This window comes from Anopheles arabiensis, chromosome X, assembly GCF_016920715.1.
Source record: "Anopheles arabiensis isolate DONGOLA chromosome X, AaraD3, whole genome shotgun sequence".
NCBI lineage: Eukaryota > Metazoa > Arthropoda > Insecta > Diptera > Culicidae > Anopheles > Anopheles arabiensis.
This window is the reverse complement of record NC_053519.1, coordinates 1-18,427: the sequence shown is the minus strand read 5'-3', so window position 1 is coordinate 18,427 and position 18,427 is coordinate 1. Positions and strand designations below refer to the sequence as shown.

The 18,427-nt window shown below is 43.4% G+C and overlaps 1 protein-coding gene and 2 long non-coding RNA genes across 5 annotated transcripts; 2 read left to right on the top strand and 1 right to left on the bottom strand.

Annotated features, from left to right (window-relative positions):
• Window positions 1-1,944: 1,944 nt before the first annotated feature.
• LOC120906778 lies at window positions 1,945-4,842 on the top strand. Of its 3 annotated transcripts, none has more exons than XR_005740164.1 (4): window positions 1,945-2,413; window positions 2,479-2,564; window positions 2,656-2,866; window positions 2,957-4,842. It is a non-coding gene; the product is annotated as an uncharacterized LOC120906778 (long non-coding RNA). The 3 variants fall into 3 exon arrangements; XR_005740163.1 differs by having other exon boundaries at window positions 2,473-2,564; XR_005740162.1 differs by having other exon boundaries at window positions 1,948-2,564.
• A 3,102-nt stretch (window positions 4,843-7,944) lies between these two features.
• On the bottom strand, window positions 7,945-8,717 carry LOC120906544. Its single transcript, XR_005740118.1, has 2 exons — window positions 8,476-8,717; window positions 7,945-8,370 (listed from the first exon to the last, which is right to left on the bottom strand). It is a non-coding gene; the product is annotated as an uncharacterized LOC120906544 (long non-coding RNA).
• Window positions 8,718-12,015: 3,298 nt separating this feature from the next.
• Window positions 12,016-14,746, top strand: LOC120906543. Its single transcript, XM_040318302.1, has 6 exons — window positions 12,016-12,159; window positions 12,236-12,327; window positions 13,341-13,564; window positions 13,641-13,979; window positions 14,072-14,386; window positions 14,547-14,746. The coding sequence occupies exons 3-6, from the start codon at window positions 13,379-13,381 to the stop codon at window positions 14,661-14,663; spliced, it is 957 nt and encodes a 318-aa protein (XP_040174236.1). The 5' UTR covers window positions 12,016-12,159; window positions 12,236-12,327; window positions 13,341-13,378; the 3' UTR covers window positions 14,664-14,746.
• The last annotated feature ends 3,681 nt before the right edge of the window (window positions 14,747-18,427 follow it).

Sequence of the window (18,427 nt, the reverse complement as noted above, 5' to 3'; positions counted from 1 at the left end):
GAGAGAGAGAGAGAGAGAGAGAGAGGGTGAGAGAGAGATAAAGAGAGAGAGGGTGAGTGAGAGAAAGAGCGAGAGAGAGAGAGAGAGAGAGAGAGAGAGGATAAGAGAGGAAAATCGAGAATTAAAAACAGAGAAAGAGAGCGATAGTAGACGCCATGTTGCTTGTTTTGTTTATTAACACTTTGACCGCCTACCTGGCATCGGCATGTGTCGAGTGAGCACGTCGCGCATGGCAAGATGTGCGATGCGAGCGACAATTTCTCGTACACTTACGTACGTAGACTCGTAATTTCTCGATCACTTTTTTGTTTCATTGCTATAAGCGGCGTAGTGCATGTTGTTTTCATTCTTTCTTTCCTTCCTCATTCGTTCTAAAGAGAATCAGTGCACATCTGATACAAAGTTGAGCGGTGAGCAAAACCGCTTACGCTTGCATTTCGCGCAGCGCTTAAGTTCATCATATTTTTTAACAAATGGCAAACAAACGAAAATAGTCTTATACACTACGAAAATAGTGAGCGCCTCACGGATGGCAGTAGTAGGATACAAGGAAAACTTTCGGTATTTATGATGCCTAAACATTAACACATGCATATTCATGCACACATACACTAAACACATGCAAACGTTAAATGACTGTCGTTATTTGTTGCAGGGCAGGAACATTAGAAGCATTTGAAGGCCTTCGGCTTTCGTGAAAACTCACGCACACGTTCATTTCGTTCATTTTAGTATCGTTGTGTAAGTGACGTTCCTGTTGGAGTAACTGTCGGAATCGAGTCAATTAATCAAAAATCGGTGCCGTATTCCTCGCTCGAGAAGATACATATTCGAGAGATTTCCTACCTACAGCTCAAGCTGTCGGGAACTTGCAAATTGACCATACCTAGAATTTAAGCCACTGTTTATGTATATAAATAAGTTTAACGATTGTTTGTCAACGCTTTCATCACTCATATTTACCCCGTTTTCCACAAAAATATGGAAATAACTGATTTTAAAGAAGTGTTGTAATAATTTGTTTTCTCCGGTTGGTTCGACCAACTGTCAAACACGCTTAAATAGGAACAAAAATGTAGACGAAACCTGCATCGACTCGAACGGTGAATACGATACTAAATTTTCTCCCGTTCGATTTTAGTGCATCCGACGGATTCATGTGTCGTATGATTTATATAATAGGTCTGTTGACGTGGCTGACAGAAGGGCAGAGCAGTGGTTTTATACAGTATTAGGAGTAGATTCACATTGTCTTGCATTTTATAGTGTATGTGCGTGTGTGTATATTCCCACATGGCCGATGCAAACTAAAGGGAAAAAATCATACAACGATAGAACTCCTCATAACGAGTACTATATGATTGTAGCGTACCTCATGTCACCGTGTGCATCACGATTTTGTCATCCAACCTATAACTGGAGGACGTGTATGATTGGCAACACCAGAAGCAAATGCGCCTTTTCTGGCAGCACTGGCCCACTCGATGTCAGACGTCAAGCTGAGATCTTCATCCTCTTTCTGCTTCCGCACTTCCAACGCGATGGACGTTAGTGTTGGGTCATACGATTCATTTCACGACCCGACCAGGACTCGGGTGCGAGCCAGCCGGAATTGATTCCGACCCGTGGGTGCAGCGGGTGCGCTTGGTCCGAGTCGGAATCAAATCCGACCCGCGAGTGCAATGAGTTCGGGTCGACCCGAATAATCAGTAGGTGCGAGAAAGCATGCTTATGCATAAGCGACTCCGACCCGTTGGTGCAACGAGTACGGGTCGGGTCGGGCCACGGTAGGTTCAGTTTGACCCGAGCGTGCAGCGAGTTCGTGTCGACCCGACTACCTTTACTCGACCCGACCCGAACTCGCTGTACCATCGGGTTCGAGTCGCTTATGCTTGCTTGCACCTACGCATCAGTCGGGTCGACACGAACTCGCTGCACCCTCGGGTCAAACTGAACCTACCGTGGCCCGACCCGACCCAAACTCGTTGCACCAACGGGCAACCCCCAAGCCCCAACCAGCAAAACCGAAGCTATTGGAAAACTTTCCTGTGTGCCGAAGCGAGAGAGCATGTCTTCTTTCTCTAGATTTTGGACGGCACAACGCCGATCGTGTGGCCTACGAACGAAAAACGGGAGAAGGGGAAACCGATATCCTTCGAGTGACATACACGCATGCATCTGCATGCGTATTCCGCTGAACCGAGACTACACATCTCTCTCGATCTCCCATGATTTTTCTGCTATCACGCTCAACCGGGTGTTAGGCATCCTCAGTCTGTCCAGAACTTTCACTGTGGAAGGATGTGTTGGAGCGATGTGTGATTTCTTGTGCCCCGTACTTTGCTCGTTTACGTTTTGTGCCGTGTTCCTTCTTCTTCAATTATGGAATGATTTATCCTTGTAAATTTCTAAGGTAAGTTTCTTGTGTGTGCTTGAATGTGTACATTAAACTAACGCTTGTCGTCTAAAAAGTTACAGGTGCACGCGCATGTTAATCGACGGTTGCCAACATCCCGCAAAACGATCGACGGAAGGAAAACGGTGTCCGGTTTTAAAATATTAAGGTAAGCGTTTCTATAATCCTATGTGCAAAATATTGTTTAGTTTGTTATAAAAAAAAACATGGATTAATTATTGGTTAATTTTCATCAACAGATTTCATCACAGCTCTTTCGTAGAAGAGCGCACTTCAAGGACGCCTAGGATACGGCTAAACATGCGCAGCACCAGTCCGTGACGTCATTTCCAGACAGGCGCCGGCTGAACACGCGCAGCACCAGTCGAGGATGTCCTAGCGAGAAGGGCAGAAGGAGGAACGAGAGGAAGGGTAAAAACGGAAAACGGTGTCCGGTTTTAAAATATTAAGGTAAGCGTTTCTATAATCCTATGTGCAAAATATTGTTTAGTTTGTTATAAAAAAAACATGGATTAATTATTGGTTAATTTTCATCAACAGATTTCATCACAGCTCTTTCGTAGAAGAGCGCACTTCAAGGACGCCTAGGATACGGCTAAACATGCGCAGCACCAGTCCGTGACGTCATTTCCAGACAGGCGCCGGCTGAACACGCGCAGCACCAGTCGAGGATGTCCTACCGAGAAGGGCAGAAGGAGGAACGAGAGGAAGGGTAACGGAACCGCTACAATTGTAGGGGGTGAATCATCCAGCCGTGTACAGAGTGTGAGTGTGCCAAAACGCATGTGGAAAGAGGAGGTCCAATAAATAGCATGCGAAAGTGTGCATAAAGCAAAAAGAAAAAGCGTCACTACTACAACCAGCAATCCGAAAATATAAGGGGAGGGATAAATACAAATGTATGCGTGAGCAGGACCAGCAATCCAAGCATTTGAATGTGTGCGTCGGTTTGTGCCGTGCTGAAAGTTTTTACTTTAGCTGCTGCTAGTGTAAAAACTTAAGGAAAGCTTAAAGTAAAATTTTTTTACACGGGGCGCCTTCGGAAATTGTTGGCTGGGTACTTGTACCTTTCGGGTCGACCCGAACGACTCCGGGTCGCTTACGGATGGCTCCGACCCGATAGGTTCGGGTCGACCGCCAATCACTAATAGACGTACGTCGAGTCCGAAGAATCACCGCGCTTTATAGTGCGCCCTTTTGTAACATGTACAATAAAGCACTAAATGCTCTACGAATAACGAGTAAAATCTCGCATAACGAGCAATTTCATTTTTGTTCCCGATAAGAAATCGTGATCATTTTAATACTTAAAATTGTTAAATATCAAGCTATTTCCAAAAGAATCAGGTATAAGTGTGGCTGAAAAGTGCATGGGAGGTGACACCCACCGCCAGCCTAAAATTCACGAAGTCATACAAAAATCGAAAAAAGCCGGGTCGGGCCGTGAGCGCGTTCACTCCACGTCCAATTCTCTTCAGATCAGATAGCGGAACTGAGAGTTTTGATGCGCTTATCGATTGGTGGAGTAAGTCAGGTAGTGTCTTCAGCTTAATTACTCCATTTCTTTCCTTCTTATTTGACAATATTTGAGGCTCTCTTCGGCTTCGGCCGTGGAAGTGGGCAGGACGTGAATTTTAGTGTGTAGTATACCTCCCTAAGAAGCGTGTGTTTCACAAGTGTGAGGTGTATTGATGAGTGTGTTCTTGCATGCATTCTTGATCTACTCGCTCATGAAGGCGAAAATTTTGATACTAATAATTGATCAAAGGATTACTGTTGCCACATAGAGGTGTTCCGTATGGTTGTGAAGCATATAATCCCTATATACTCGCACTTTTCTTGACCTGGAACCAATTATTTCACTTTTCATATAAATTGGATAAAAAAGAGCCTTCCGCTATGCAGTGAGTCATTGGAACGGATTAAACTCGTTATGTGGGGTTCCACTATACAAGAATTGATTGGACGCGTTATGAACATATTTTAACAACACTTAGAGAGAATAAAATTGAACTTATACACACATATACACACTATACATGTTCGCAAATAGATTAATGAAACTGCGGAGGTGGTAGGGGGCAGTCAACTTCAAATGTGCAATAGTGAGATTTTTTGTTTTGTTTTCTTTTCTGTCCCTCTCCTTCCCCAAACAATATTCTGATAGTGCTTAAATGTGATTGGTTTTTATTTAAATATTTTAGCGCACGCACACGTGCGGCTCATTATTGAACTTGTGTGTGTGCGAGCGTGTAGAAAGGGGAGTTGATCCCATCGCGAAAACACACATTTATCGCAATATCCATGCAATGTTTCTCAAAAGTTTTCATATCGCCAATTTTCGACTCGTCCGAATTGTAAAGGGAGAGGGGTAGTTCGTTGCGCCCCGCTCTCTTAAATAGTACTGTTGTGGGCAGCCGTGCCGACCCCTGGACTTGCCGTGGCAGTTGCGCTGCCACCGGTCAACGTCCAGGAGGACGACAGTGTACACGCACACTGTCGCACACACTAAGCAGCGCAAGGCTTAGTGTGTGCCGAGCGCCATACAGGCAGAGTGTGTTTGCGAGCCGATCGAGCAAGAGCTCTCGGCAGGGGCGCTCGGTGCGGCTGGTGCGCGGCCACCGTACAGTATACGTTTTATTGTGATTGTTTCATTTATGTTTTATTTATTATGTACGTTGTATAAGTGTCTAAATAAATACAAGTGTTAGAACATAAAAAGTACCTTTCAATATCTGTCTTCTTACCAATCAGCCGTGTATCGATTTACATTGCGCCTATTTTTTATAGAGACATTGAGCCGAGTCTCGTAGTACAGTCGTCAACTCGTACGACTTAACAACATGCCCGTCATGGGTTCAATCCCCAAATAGACCGCGCCGCCATACGTAGGACTGACTATTCTGCTATGGGGGGGAATCAATTAGTCACTGAAAGCCTAAGCCCACAAATGGGTACAGGCAGGCCTTGACCGACATCGGTTGTTGAGCCAAAGAAGAAGAATTGAGCCGATTGGCCTCATTCGCCTCTCCATGCCCATGTTCGTATTGCTTATCTATGCTTCCAATCTATGCCTTCACGATTCTAGTTAGTTTTTTGCAAAGTGGGTATAGGGACTAGGTGGGCTTATAGGTTTGGCGGGAAGGCCATATTGGACGAACGAATGACAGGAGGGGATTCGATTGTGATACGTAGTTTTTTACCCACACTACGACACATCATCCAAAATAGCCATTGGAATTCACACGCATACATCAACAAATGATCGAATCCCCTCCTGTCATTTCGTTTTCATTTTTCTACAGTACGGCTAAATATATTATCCTTGATATTGGACGAACGAATGACAGGAGGGGATTCGATTGTGATACGTAGTTTTTCACCCACACTACGACACATCATCCAAAATAGCCATTGGAATTCACACGCATACATCAACAAATGATCGAATCCCCTCCTGTCATTTCGTTTTCATTTTTCTACAGTACGGCTGTCAATTTGTTCGGGATAAGCCCACCTGTATAATAGACCCACTTTGGTTTTTTGTATGAAGTTTGACAGTTGGAGGCTGAAATCATGTAAACAATCCATACAAAACCACACAAAAAACTAGCCTGCAATTTTCAGTCTAGATTATTCTAGCCACAAAGCTAGAATTAGATTCGAGTACCTGCTCGAAAACACGGTGTTGTTTACATTTATCCCAAGGTGCATTAAAGAGATCAGGTGGTGGAATCTGGAATCAAAGTGTATGTAGTCCAGGTGGTCTCATAGTATTTTTATAACCAATTTTGAACATCACTTTTTGACAGAACGAGTGAAAAATTTTGCTCCAACGAGCTTTCTGGAGTCTTGACGAATACCTAAAACACTCTTACAATCTTCATTCAGAAGCAGAAGCGATAAAAATCAGCCTTCTAAATTCATACATCTTGGGATAAGCCCACCTGTATACTATACTCACTTAGATAGCTGCTCGAAAACTGCTATACAATGCAAACAGCTGACAGACTGAAATTTCAGCCTTCGAACTTCAAACGGAAAGGACCCCATTGTCCGTTTATTCATCAAATCATAAACTTTATTCTGTCTTTTTATTTAATTTTATTAGGGAAAAAGTTAGTTTATAGTAACACAGCGGGATACACTGTCCTTTTCCGTTTGTGCGTTTTTTCCTTGTATCTTCTTCTTCTTCTTTTGGCTCAACAACCGTTGTTGGTCAAGGCCTGCCTGTACCACTACTACTTGTGGGCTTGGCTTTCAGTGACTTTATTGATCCCCCCATAGCAGGATAGTCAATCCTACGTATGGCGGCACGGTCCATTTGGGGATTGAACCATGACGGGCATGTTGTAAAGTCGTACGAGTTGACGACTGTACTACGAGACAGGCTTTTTCCTTGTATAGAAACGTTAAAAAATATCTCATATCGTACAGTTATAACAAACGCTAAAAATCAAACACAGGAACGAAAGAGGTAGTAAAAATACAGTTGCTGCAACAGACAAAAAACTTATGTGTATAGGCGTGTGTGCGGCCTTGTGTGAAGATACAAAAGGCCAAAGGATAAACAGAACTTGCGAAAACGAACGAAGAAAAAGGAGCCATAACAAGTAGGCTATTATATTTGGGCCATATTTGGACTAGCATTATTTGGCCTATTATAGTGAAACACAATTTAGTGGTTAAATTATTTATTGTACATAACATACATACAAGAGCGATACATCAATTATCGCGATTTTCCAACTTTTCGATACCATTTTTCTAGTACGTCTTCTTTGCCTCAAAATAGGCCTCAGTTTCAGCGATTAGCATTAGTTTGATATATGAGAACAGGAAATAGTCGCTGAGAGCCAGGACTGGAGCATACTGGAGCAGGTCTGGGGGGTGGAGAAGCATAGATCACCCAAAACATGTATTTTGTTTTCACTAATTTGTGACTCAATGCGAGCGTCCACACGCGAGGTCATAGAAAATTATAAAAAGACATAAAACATTTCTTAACCAAGCAATTGTGTTGCTCTAAATGTATTTTTGTCATCAAATATCAATGATTTATCAACGCGCGAATATCATTTTGCCATCCTCACTCTTTGCAGCTATTATTTGAACTTGTCATTAAATACACTTGACGGTGGTTATTGTGGTGCGTCGGTGTGGTGTTTTCCAATTTAAGTGTTTTTGTTGTTGTGGGTTTTAGCCGTTATGGTTATTTTTAGCGTTGGAAAATTAGTTCACCGACTTTGTGCGCACCCGGGATGGATGAGTATAATCGGCCGAGGAGGGAGGGATGTTCGAGGGGATGAGGTCGAAGTGCTTCAAATGACGGAAAAAGCGAGACCACGAGTGCTATGTTGTTCGCGAGTGCAAGATGCTTCCCTGCTTTGTTGTTTGCTGGACGGATGTTTTGAACTCGATATTCGGTTATATTTTCTTTCCTCTTACCTTTCTTTGTTTTGTTGCGGTTGTGCATATTCACGGTATTAAAAAAATGTCACGAGTAAAGGGCTACAGCTCGAGTGAAATTGAAAGTGAAAGTTTTTCTGCTATATTTAATTAAATATTAATCAGAACATGGCTTATGGTACATCAGAACAATGGAAATTAAATTCCCTACCTGTGCAGTTTATAAAACATGTTACAATAATGAATTAAATGCATTTCCTTGTGATTCCCCGCTTTGTTCGAGGTGGAAAAATAATGTTCAGCGGAGAATGACAAGATATGCATTTAACCGACCTACACGCACACATTCAAGTGCATTGCATTGCTTGTCCTGCCCACGCATACAAATGTATTCATCCCTCCCATAGTGATGCTTTTTATTTTTGATTTATGCACACTTTCGCATGCTATTTATTGGACTTCCTCTTTCCAAATGCGTTTTGGCACACTAACACTCCTATCCCCGTATCCTTGACGTTCTCGAAGTGCGCTCTTCTACGAAAGAGCTGTGTTGAAATATATTGATGAAAATTAACCATTATTTAATCCATGTGTTTTATTAAAAAAAAAACTATACAATATTTTGCACATAGGATTATAAAAACGCTTACCTTAATATTTTAAAACTTGACACCGTTTGCCCTCCGTCTATCATTTGGCGGGATGTTGGCAAGGTCAGCAAGTAGCACCGGTTAATATGCGCGTGCACCTGTAATTTTTTAGACGATAAACGTTGGTTTAAACGATCAACGAGCCGGCCTCGTAGTACAGTCGTCAACTCGTACGACTTAACAACATGCCCGTAATGGGTTCAATCCCCAAATAGACCGCGCCGCCATACGTAGGACTGACTATCCTGCTATGGGGGGAATTAATTAGTCACTGAAAGCCAAGCCCACAAGTGGGTACAGGCAGGCCTTGACCGACATCGGTTGTTGAGCCAAAGAAGAAGAAGAAGAAACGTTGGTTTAATGTACCCATGGAAGCACGCACGTGAACAAAAAACTTACCTTAGAAATTTACAAGGATAAATCATTCCATAATTGAAGAAGAAGGAACACGGCACAAAACGTAAACGAGCAAAGTACGGGGCACAAGAAATCACACATCGCTCCAGCACATCCTTCCACAGCGAATGTTCTGGACAGACTGACGATGCCTAACACCCGGTTGAGCGTGATAGCAGAAAAATCATGGCAGATGGAGAGAGATGGATAGACTCGATCAAGCGGAATCCGCATGCAAATGCATGTGTGTGTATGTCGTTCGATGGATAACGGTTTCCCTTTCACTCGTTTTTCGTTCATCATTTCTTGCCAGGCTACACGAGCGGTGTTGTGAAGTCCAAAATGTAGAGAGAAAAGACATGCTCTCTCACTTTTGCACACAGGAAAGTTTTCCAAAAGATTCTTTTTTTTTTTGCTGGTTGGGTATTCGGTTCGGCTCGGTAAACATCGGGTGGACGCCAGAACGCAAAGGAGCAGACTTTTTCATGATTTTGTATGACTTCGGCTATTTTGGACCACACGTGTAGACGCGGACAACGTCTAGACACATGACGGTTTATTACAGAGACGGTTCCAACGCCCTTTGTCGAGTTTTTCCAGGCAGCCTGCCATCTCCTTAGAAAGCTCTACTGCACCGCTCTCCTTGCTTGATGGGTGGTTATTTCCTGTGCCCGTACGTTCTGGAAGCTCTCCATGTCTTCAGACAGGGTCAGACATACAGGCATCATGCTTGCGATCACACAGATAGCGTAGTATGAAATCGTCCTGTAGGCACTGGTAACACGTATAGCCAATCGTCTGTGGACTCTAACAGAGCTCTGGTATTGCTTTTGCCCTGAGATATGCGCCCAAACTGGCGCTCCGTATCTCAGTGCAGAAATAGCTATATAGGCGTCGAGTCGTCTTGTGCAGCTAGCTGGACCATCTATGGGGGCCTTCACAATTCTAGTCAGTTTTTTGTATGGAGTTTGACAGTTGGAGGCTGAAATCATGTAAACAATCCATACAAAACCACACAAAAAACTAGCCTGCAATTTTCAGTCTAGAAAATTTTAGCCTAAAAGCTAGAATTAGATTCGAGTACCTGCTCAAAAACACGGTGTTGTTTACATTTATCCCAAGGTGCATTAAAGAGATCAGGTGGTGGAATCTGGAATCAAAGTGTATGCAGTCCAGGTGGTCTCATAAACTTTTTTCATAACCAATTTTGAACATCACTTTTTGGCAGAACGGGTGAAAACTTTTGCTCAAACAAGCTTTCTGGAGGCTTGACGAATACTCAAAACACTCTTAAAATCTTCATTCAGAAGCAGAAGCGATAAAAATCAGCCTTCTAAATTCATACACCTTGGGATAAGCCCACCTGTATATTATACTCAATTAGATAGCTGCTCGAAAACTGCTATACAATCCAAACAGCTGACAGGCTGAAATTTCAGCCTACGAATTTCAAACGGAAAGGGCCCCTATATTAGGCATGAAAGAAACGAGCGAGTTGACTATCTTCACTGTCTTGTTGTAAGCGTGTCTAATACGCTCATGAAATTTTAACCGATCATCAATGATGATTCGAAATTTTTAAAATGCCGGACCTATTCTATGCAGATTTCCCCTACAACAATCTCTACTTTTTTAATGTGTTGTTGAATGTGTATCAGTATGAACTCTGTTTTCGGATTAGCTATATCGCACCCACCATTTCCGTGGTTATTAGCCTACCTCTTCGACAAACTCTCCGGTGACTGTTAGCACTGTGTCATCAGCGAATCCTATAAGCTACCTCCAGTAAGTAGCTCAAGCAGTGCTGCAAAATGTTAATGTCATAAAATATCTGACTGAAACAAAATCCATGTCACGTACTCAATTGTGATAATCAGAGGTGATACTCAAAACGATTAGTGTATATGCATGCTTCATAACTTTTTTGTGACGGCAATACGGCAATACGCAATAAGCAATACGGCAATAAACGGCGTCCCTACTGAATAAAAAAAAACTTTTTTGTGACCAACGCTCGGCCAGTCACTATGTCATGACTTTTTTTACAGTTATCAGTTCTGCAAAATGTCACTGACATAGTTATTACAAATTCCGGCTGAAACAAAATAAAGTCAGCATCAAGAGCTCTACTGTGGGGTCATCAATCAATTATGTAACGCAAAAATTGCAAGAGTTTCGGCCACATTTTCGATCTATTTATAAAATTAAGACCAATAATGAACTTTGACGATAAAACGGCTGACTGCATCAACTCCATCGCCAATTTGTTTGAAACAAATTGGATTTGTTAAGAGTTGGATTGGTATAACACCTGTTTACAGCGTTACAGTTGATTCTCGTGCCATTTTTTCCAATCGCATGTCTTCACTTGGGAATCGCATGATACTATTCATATTCACACGCCAAATATATTTCAAGAATGTCGTGATTATCACCGACAGAAAATGTTGTGACCAAGTGAGTGATCAAGAGTTGGGTGCTAAACAAAATATCATCAAGAATGTGATTGGTCCTCCAACTGTTTGAGTCTTACCTCTGATCATCTCACGTACACAGAGCTGATTTGAGCTTCGTTTCAGTCATGAGTGTTGGTGACTGAAATAGAGGCATTTGGCAGCACCATAAATAGTCATGATGATCCTTGTGACGGCATTAAGCTTCAGAGAGTTAGAGTGTCGCGGTTGACTCAAGCGCTCGCAAGTCGTGTTCGGCATGTCATAAGTTATGACTCATAACGCTCTTTCATTTAGTATCAGCAATGAGCATCAAGCTACCACGGATATGTTCATTGTTTTCGTTGGTGAATATCCCGTGATGCTTACGGCATTTTGCAGCACTGAGCTCAGTGCTCTTTTAATATTTTCTCCCCATGAACATAATATTGTCAAATTAAAACCTATTTTTGATCAAACACATTGAATTTAATAGACAAATAGTATACCCTCGATTGATGTGGGTCGCGGTATATGTATGCATTTTCTAAGCCAAGTGGTACGCGATCCTAAAAAGGTTGGAGAGCACTGGTTTTAATTCTAAATTTTCGGGCATTTTAGGGGAGAGCGCTACAGGAGTGTCTCTCTTTTTGTCTCCCCGCGAAATTTGGAGGAAAAATACGTTGCACGGGAAAATCGGTCAACGCGCGCGTGCTCGGCGCAGCTCAGTAGCAGAACAGTAGCGACACTGGTTGGATCGTGTTGTCGCCGTATATTTTAAACACACACACGGTGGTATTGTGAGTATTCCGTCGCGCAGTTTCCCGTCTATTCCCTGCTCATTTGTGTACTCTGGGTAAGTGTGTGGCAGTGACTCCCTGGCGAGTTTTCGGGGATAGTCCTACACCAGTGCTGACTTGCCATTCTTGCAGAGATCGTGCCAGCGTTCCAGCGTTCGTTTTGAGTTGCACAACCAGCAGCTTTTGTGAGATATCCTACCAGACAGATCCCCCACAACAGCCAGGTAAGCGTTTTATCCATCCTGGAGCCAAGCAGCAATCAACATTCAATCCACCGGCCCTTTCAACCACGTATGTGTGTGTAATTGTGTGTGGGAGGAAAGAACGAGACGGAAATGTCTAATCAAAATGTCGTGTGAATTTCTGCTCCCATCCCTTTCGACACGCACACGGTCCTATAAATAGATGATAAGGGAGGGGAGATAACTTCGTAAACTGTTTCAGAGTGGCGCGCATGAATCAACAGTTCGGGTGGGGACTACCACCAACTTCTTCCTGCACCACCAAGAACATTCTGATGATGGGATAAGATTTTTTCTTCAAAAAGTCGTGTGTGAGTGCGTGTGCGTGCGAAAAAGCATTGCGGAAGTGCGCACGGTGCATTTGCGGTGTGCCTTTTTCTCGTAGTAATGGTGGTGTTTGGCCCCAGTGTGCAGGAGACACACCGTGCCCTGTGTGCATGGCAGAGCATTTGAACGGAAGGCTATAAATAGGCGCACATCAGCCCCGTGCACCTAGTGCGAGAGGCGAACCGTCATCAACCGTCGTGTTTCCTGTCCTGCATATGCCGGTAGCTGAGACGCGAGAAAGCATATGTAGGGAACACCTCCCTCCCCCCTATATCTCATTCTTTCTCTCTCTCTTTCCCACACACACAAACACATGAACACACATTCACACCTACTCCATCTTGTGAGTGAGGGGGGGGGAGTGAGCGGGATGAAGATGTGGAACTTTTATTGACGACACATGTGTATATATATCCTACTTCCGTGGGAGTCGTATGTTTGTGATTTGTAGTGACGTGGTGAAAGAGCCTTAGCATTTGGATTTCATTACAAACTATGCATATTTCAGCTTACACTGTGACAGGAATCCTGGCTCGTTAAAAATAATTCATTTGTTCAAATAAAATCCTTCAATAAACGCGAATCCATCAAATCCAGCACAACGCGATCAAACTGCTGAAATTCCAATACCCAAATATGTGTGACTTTTTGTGTATCTGTCATTACAGCCCCTAACTTTCCCTAACCCCCGCACCATCACACAAATATGTCTGACACGGAAGCGGACGCGCACGCTAGCACAAATGGCAACGCCGGCACGAACGGTACGGCTCCAGCTGCCACCCCGCTGCTACCCTCACAGAAAGTCCTCGAGGAGGAGGAAGCGGAACGCTTGGCAGAGGAGGAGCGCAAGCGCAACCGGGAGCCACCGATCATCTTTACCGATGTCGACGTAAGTCAGCTTTCCAAAACATACACACACAGGCAAACGTGTCACAATAATGTCGGATTCTCTTTTGGCCACACAGTCAAAACTAGAGCTGGAGCGGCTGGTCGACTTTGTCGACGGGAAGCTATCGGAGGACGAGCAGGAGGCGGTCGATCAGCTGCACCAGTACCTGCTGCTCGGAGAGGGCGCCTGGACGTTCGGCGACTGCTTCCTGGTGTTTGTCGGCCGCATTTTCCGGGACCAGCAGTGTTTCTCGACCGATGTGCGTGTGCATCTGCTGCGGGCGCTGGCGAATTGCGCGCTGAAGGAGGACATCATTCTGCTGCTCCACCAGGACCGCAAGGAGCACGTGCTGATGAACTTTGCGCAGGACATTGATCGGCATCCGCCGGAGGAGCAGCAATCGATCGCATTATTTGTAGGTAGTCCGGAGGGCCCGTGGAGAAAGGCGCTACAGCAATTTTGTGTATTGTAATCAATTCGCTTCCACATGCACCCACTTATCCACAGATGTGCAACCTGTTTGAGAATAACAACGCATCAGAGTGGCTGCTGTACATCTCCGAGTGGAGCTACAATGGGCTAACCACGTCCAACATCCGGGCGACGACCAAGGTAGCGGTCCACTGTCTGCTGGCCACCTGCCCTCGGTTGCAGGATATCGGGACTGCGCTGGTGCATAACATCGCCTGCAAGGAGGTGAAAACGGTCGTGTTCGATGACGTCGCGGTCGAGATCTCGATGGCGCTTCTGCAGTTCTTCAACAGCTCGCCAACCGAGGAGCATCTCTTCCGCACGATGAAAGCGCTCGCTAAATTTGTGCAGGTAAGTGCATGTGTGTGTGCGTGCGTGTGTTTGTGTGTCTCTGTCTGGTTGTGTCTTAGGCTCCACATTATCTCACTCTCTCTCATTCTCTTGCGCTCTCTCTTTCTCTTTCACTCTCTCTCTCTCTCTCTTTATCTTTCTCTCGCTTCTTTTTTTACAGGTGTCCCCAGATGTGCCACAGTTTGTGCAGATGATTGGACCTCATCCAAAGAACTTCAAGGGCAAAAGCGAACGGGTCGACGCCCTGATCGAGCAAATCAGCAAAAAAATACGCTAACTACCTTTCCCCTACTTACTTTTGTTTGTTCCTCAAATACACCAACCGACTCTTGTCCTTGGTTTTCTGCAGGATGTCCTTAAGATGATGCAATTAGTGCGCGTTGTGGTTCGGTGTGGTTTCCTCTCTATCTCACTGTGTCTCTAGTTATCTTTCTCTCTCGCTTTCTCCCTCTTTCTTCGCTTTTATCTCCAACTCAAGACACAATGCATTAGCAGGAGCTCGTGAATTCAACGTAAGTAGAAAAGGACTAGACATACAACTAGAACCGAACCAGCAGTCGAAACCCCTGTAGAAAGTTGTAGTAAAACACACACACATACACACACACACACACACACACACACACACACACACACACACACACACACACACACACACACACACACACACACACACACACACACACACACACACACACACACACACACACACACACACACACACACACACACACACACACACACACACACACACACACACACACACACACACACACACACACACACACACACACACACACACACACACACACACACACACACACACACACACACACACACACACACACACACACACACACACACACACATCCATAAATTTATATCTATACACTAACACATTACACAAACTGCGTTTGACTATTACAAACCAATAACAACAAAAATAAAGCCTGCATAAATGAATAAATTTTACATAACCTATACTACTGCTACTACTACTACTTATGATAAATACAAGGATATGGCGTAAACTTTCTTTCTTTTTTTGAGAAAACTAGCTATATTTAGCTATCTTGGGACAGTCTTTTCTTCGGGCAACGACATCAGCAGCGTAATCCGAAGACGCATCGTGCAGGGGAATCGTGCATACTATGGGCATCACCGACGGCCGAGATCCAAAAGACTTCGATCTCGTACGAAATGTGACATATATCGCACGCATCAATTTGCGTTGACCGGGTATATTTCTGATAAAAATGTGCTATTTGTTGACGAGATGGGCTTCTGTATGAGCATGAGAACAAGTAGAGGTAGATCGGCTGTTGAAATGCCAGCAATTAAAGTAGTATCGCAAATACGCACTCGAAATGTCTCCATCATATGTGCTTTGAATAGATCAGGAATTCAATTGTACGAAACAGCAGACGAGTGTAGCAATCTATATTTGAGTTTTAAAAAGAAAAGATGACAAAAGTTCACAAACTAGATTTCGCGTTTTGATGATGTTCGCAGCGTAGTTTTAAAATTGGTGTTGCTTATCCGTTTTCTAATTTGCGATTAACCGCGTTTCGCGATGGCGCCCTGTTCCAGATCAGCTGTTTGACAATGAACTTGGTTGACCCTTTTAGTGACCGTCGCCAACCTTTTATCTAATTGGCCCTAATCTTGGTCACATATTTGTCTCATATTTTTATCCTTATCTGTTGTTGTACTGTGACGCCATCTGCTGCAATTCTTTCTACCTATTCGAGCTCATGGGACATGACAGCTCGATGTTTGTAAATATCTGCCTAATTCGGCTGACAAATTACATGTGGTCTATATCGTGCCAACAAGCAGTACATCGTGATTCCTTTATGAAATTTATAAGAGATTTCACGAGTAAGTTAAGCGCAACATACGACGGACGAATATCCACGTTATGGATAACGTAGCTTTTAGTGTATTGGAATAATCCATCAAATGATAGACGATGACGATGAAGTTCGATACCATCCACCTTATTCACCGTTCTTATACGGACGTCACACGAGGCGTAAACTCAAAAAGTTAACGCTTGATTTGTATGGGAGAGCGTAAACTTCCTGTCAAAAGATTATAGGGTTGTGTGGCTGAAATCCAGTTTACACCAAAGTTTACGCATCGTGAGACGTCCGTATTAAACCCAATTGAGAACTTGTTTAGTAAGTGGAAGGAAATCACCAAACGGGTAAATGAAAATGACGATGCAGAGCTTATTGAGGTCATTGAGAGGAGAGCTTCATCAGTTACATCAGTTAGTGACTATGAAGGATATTGGTTGTCGCAATAAACGATCAAATCGAAATGTTAATCCTGATGTCGACTCCGACACGTCGAAATGGAAATTCTCGCATGCGTTTCTCCCACATGTGTCTAGGACAGGGATAGGCAAAGTGCGGCTCGCGAGTGCGCTCAATTGGGTGTGCCTAATGAACCAGAACCGTACGTTTCATTCAGCTCACGTGAGAAAATCAATGAACCCGTTCACAAGAGAAGAACGAATTGGTTTTTTTGATAAATCAAAATAAAACATAAAAAATATGAAAATGCGAGCAAACACTAATTCTTCGATTTGGCGCAAACGTCCTATGCGGACATGCCGGCCTATAGAGGCTTTCAAGACTTTATTCAACATCACGTAGCTGGATAGTCAGTCCTTACTACGGGGGGACGAGTTTATTACGGACTTGAACCCATTACGGCCGTGTTATTGTGTCATTCGAGTTGACGACTGTACCACGGAACCGCCCCGTAAACATTAATTATCATTTTTAAATAACGAACAGAAAAACTTTCCAACATTCACAAATTTAGAGATAAAACATAAAATAGTCTATTTTAAACTATTTGTGTGAGTTGCTTTCCAGGGTCAAATGATCGAGTGTTAATATTAGCCGGCATCGCGAATAAATAAACTCTTTTTAACAGTCGTTTAAAGTTCATTTTGGTTTAACCGAGTTCATTTGTTGTTCATTCCTGTTAAAATAAACGACCGTCAAAACCAAAGTGGGTCTATTATACAGGTGGGCTTATCCCGAACAAATTGACAGCCGTACTGTAGAAAAATGAAAACGAAATGACAGGAGGGGATTCGATCATTTGTTGATGTATGCGTGTGAATTCCAATGGCTATTTTGGATGATGTGTCGTAGTGTGGGTGAAAAACTACGTATCACAATCGAATCCCCTCCTGTCATACGTTCGTCCAATATCAAGGATAATATATTTAGAAGGTTGATTTTTATCGATTTTGCTGGGCGACATTGTGGGGGACATCTGTCAATCTCTGCATACAAATTTCATTACCCCTCACCAGCCCTCCCCGATTTTTATACCGGAGCCACCGGAAGAGAAATGTCAAGTCGAGAAATGTCATTTTGCTCTGAACAACTTAACCTTGTCATTTATAACACCTTGTCAAATATGGCCTTCCCGCCAAACCTATAAGCCCACCTAGTCCCTATACCCACTTTGGTCAAAACAGTTAACGACTGCTCGATATCGCATATAGGCAAACACGGGGAAAAAATTCGAGCAGTATAATTAAACGACTGTTAATTTGTATCGTATACGCTCTTGACAGTCGTTTGTTTAACGGCGGCATAGGACCAGTCGTTAAAATTCACAAATGAACTCAATGCGATCGCGATGCCTAATTCTAGCAATTTTAAACGACTCTGGTTAATTTTTAACGACTGTAAATTTTAAACCATTTCTTTCGCGATACCAGCTAGGGTAACTGTACGGCTGGAAATAGACGAACCGAGATCGTCGCGGTACCGCGAAATTCGCGCCTTGTTTATAACAGTTGTATAACAGTAGAGCTGTCAAATCTTCCGCGCCTCCAATCGCGCCTGCTGTTTCGCAGAGATACCCAACTTCGGTATTGCTGAGATTTTCGCGGTAGCGTGAACCGATTATTTTTACTTTTTCTGGCGGATTTGTGTGAAAACTCGTGTCGAGAAATGAGTTTTGTATCTTATTTTGCATACACTATGTGAAATAAATAATTTGATTCGA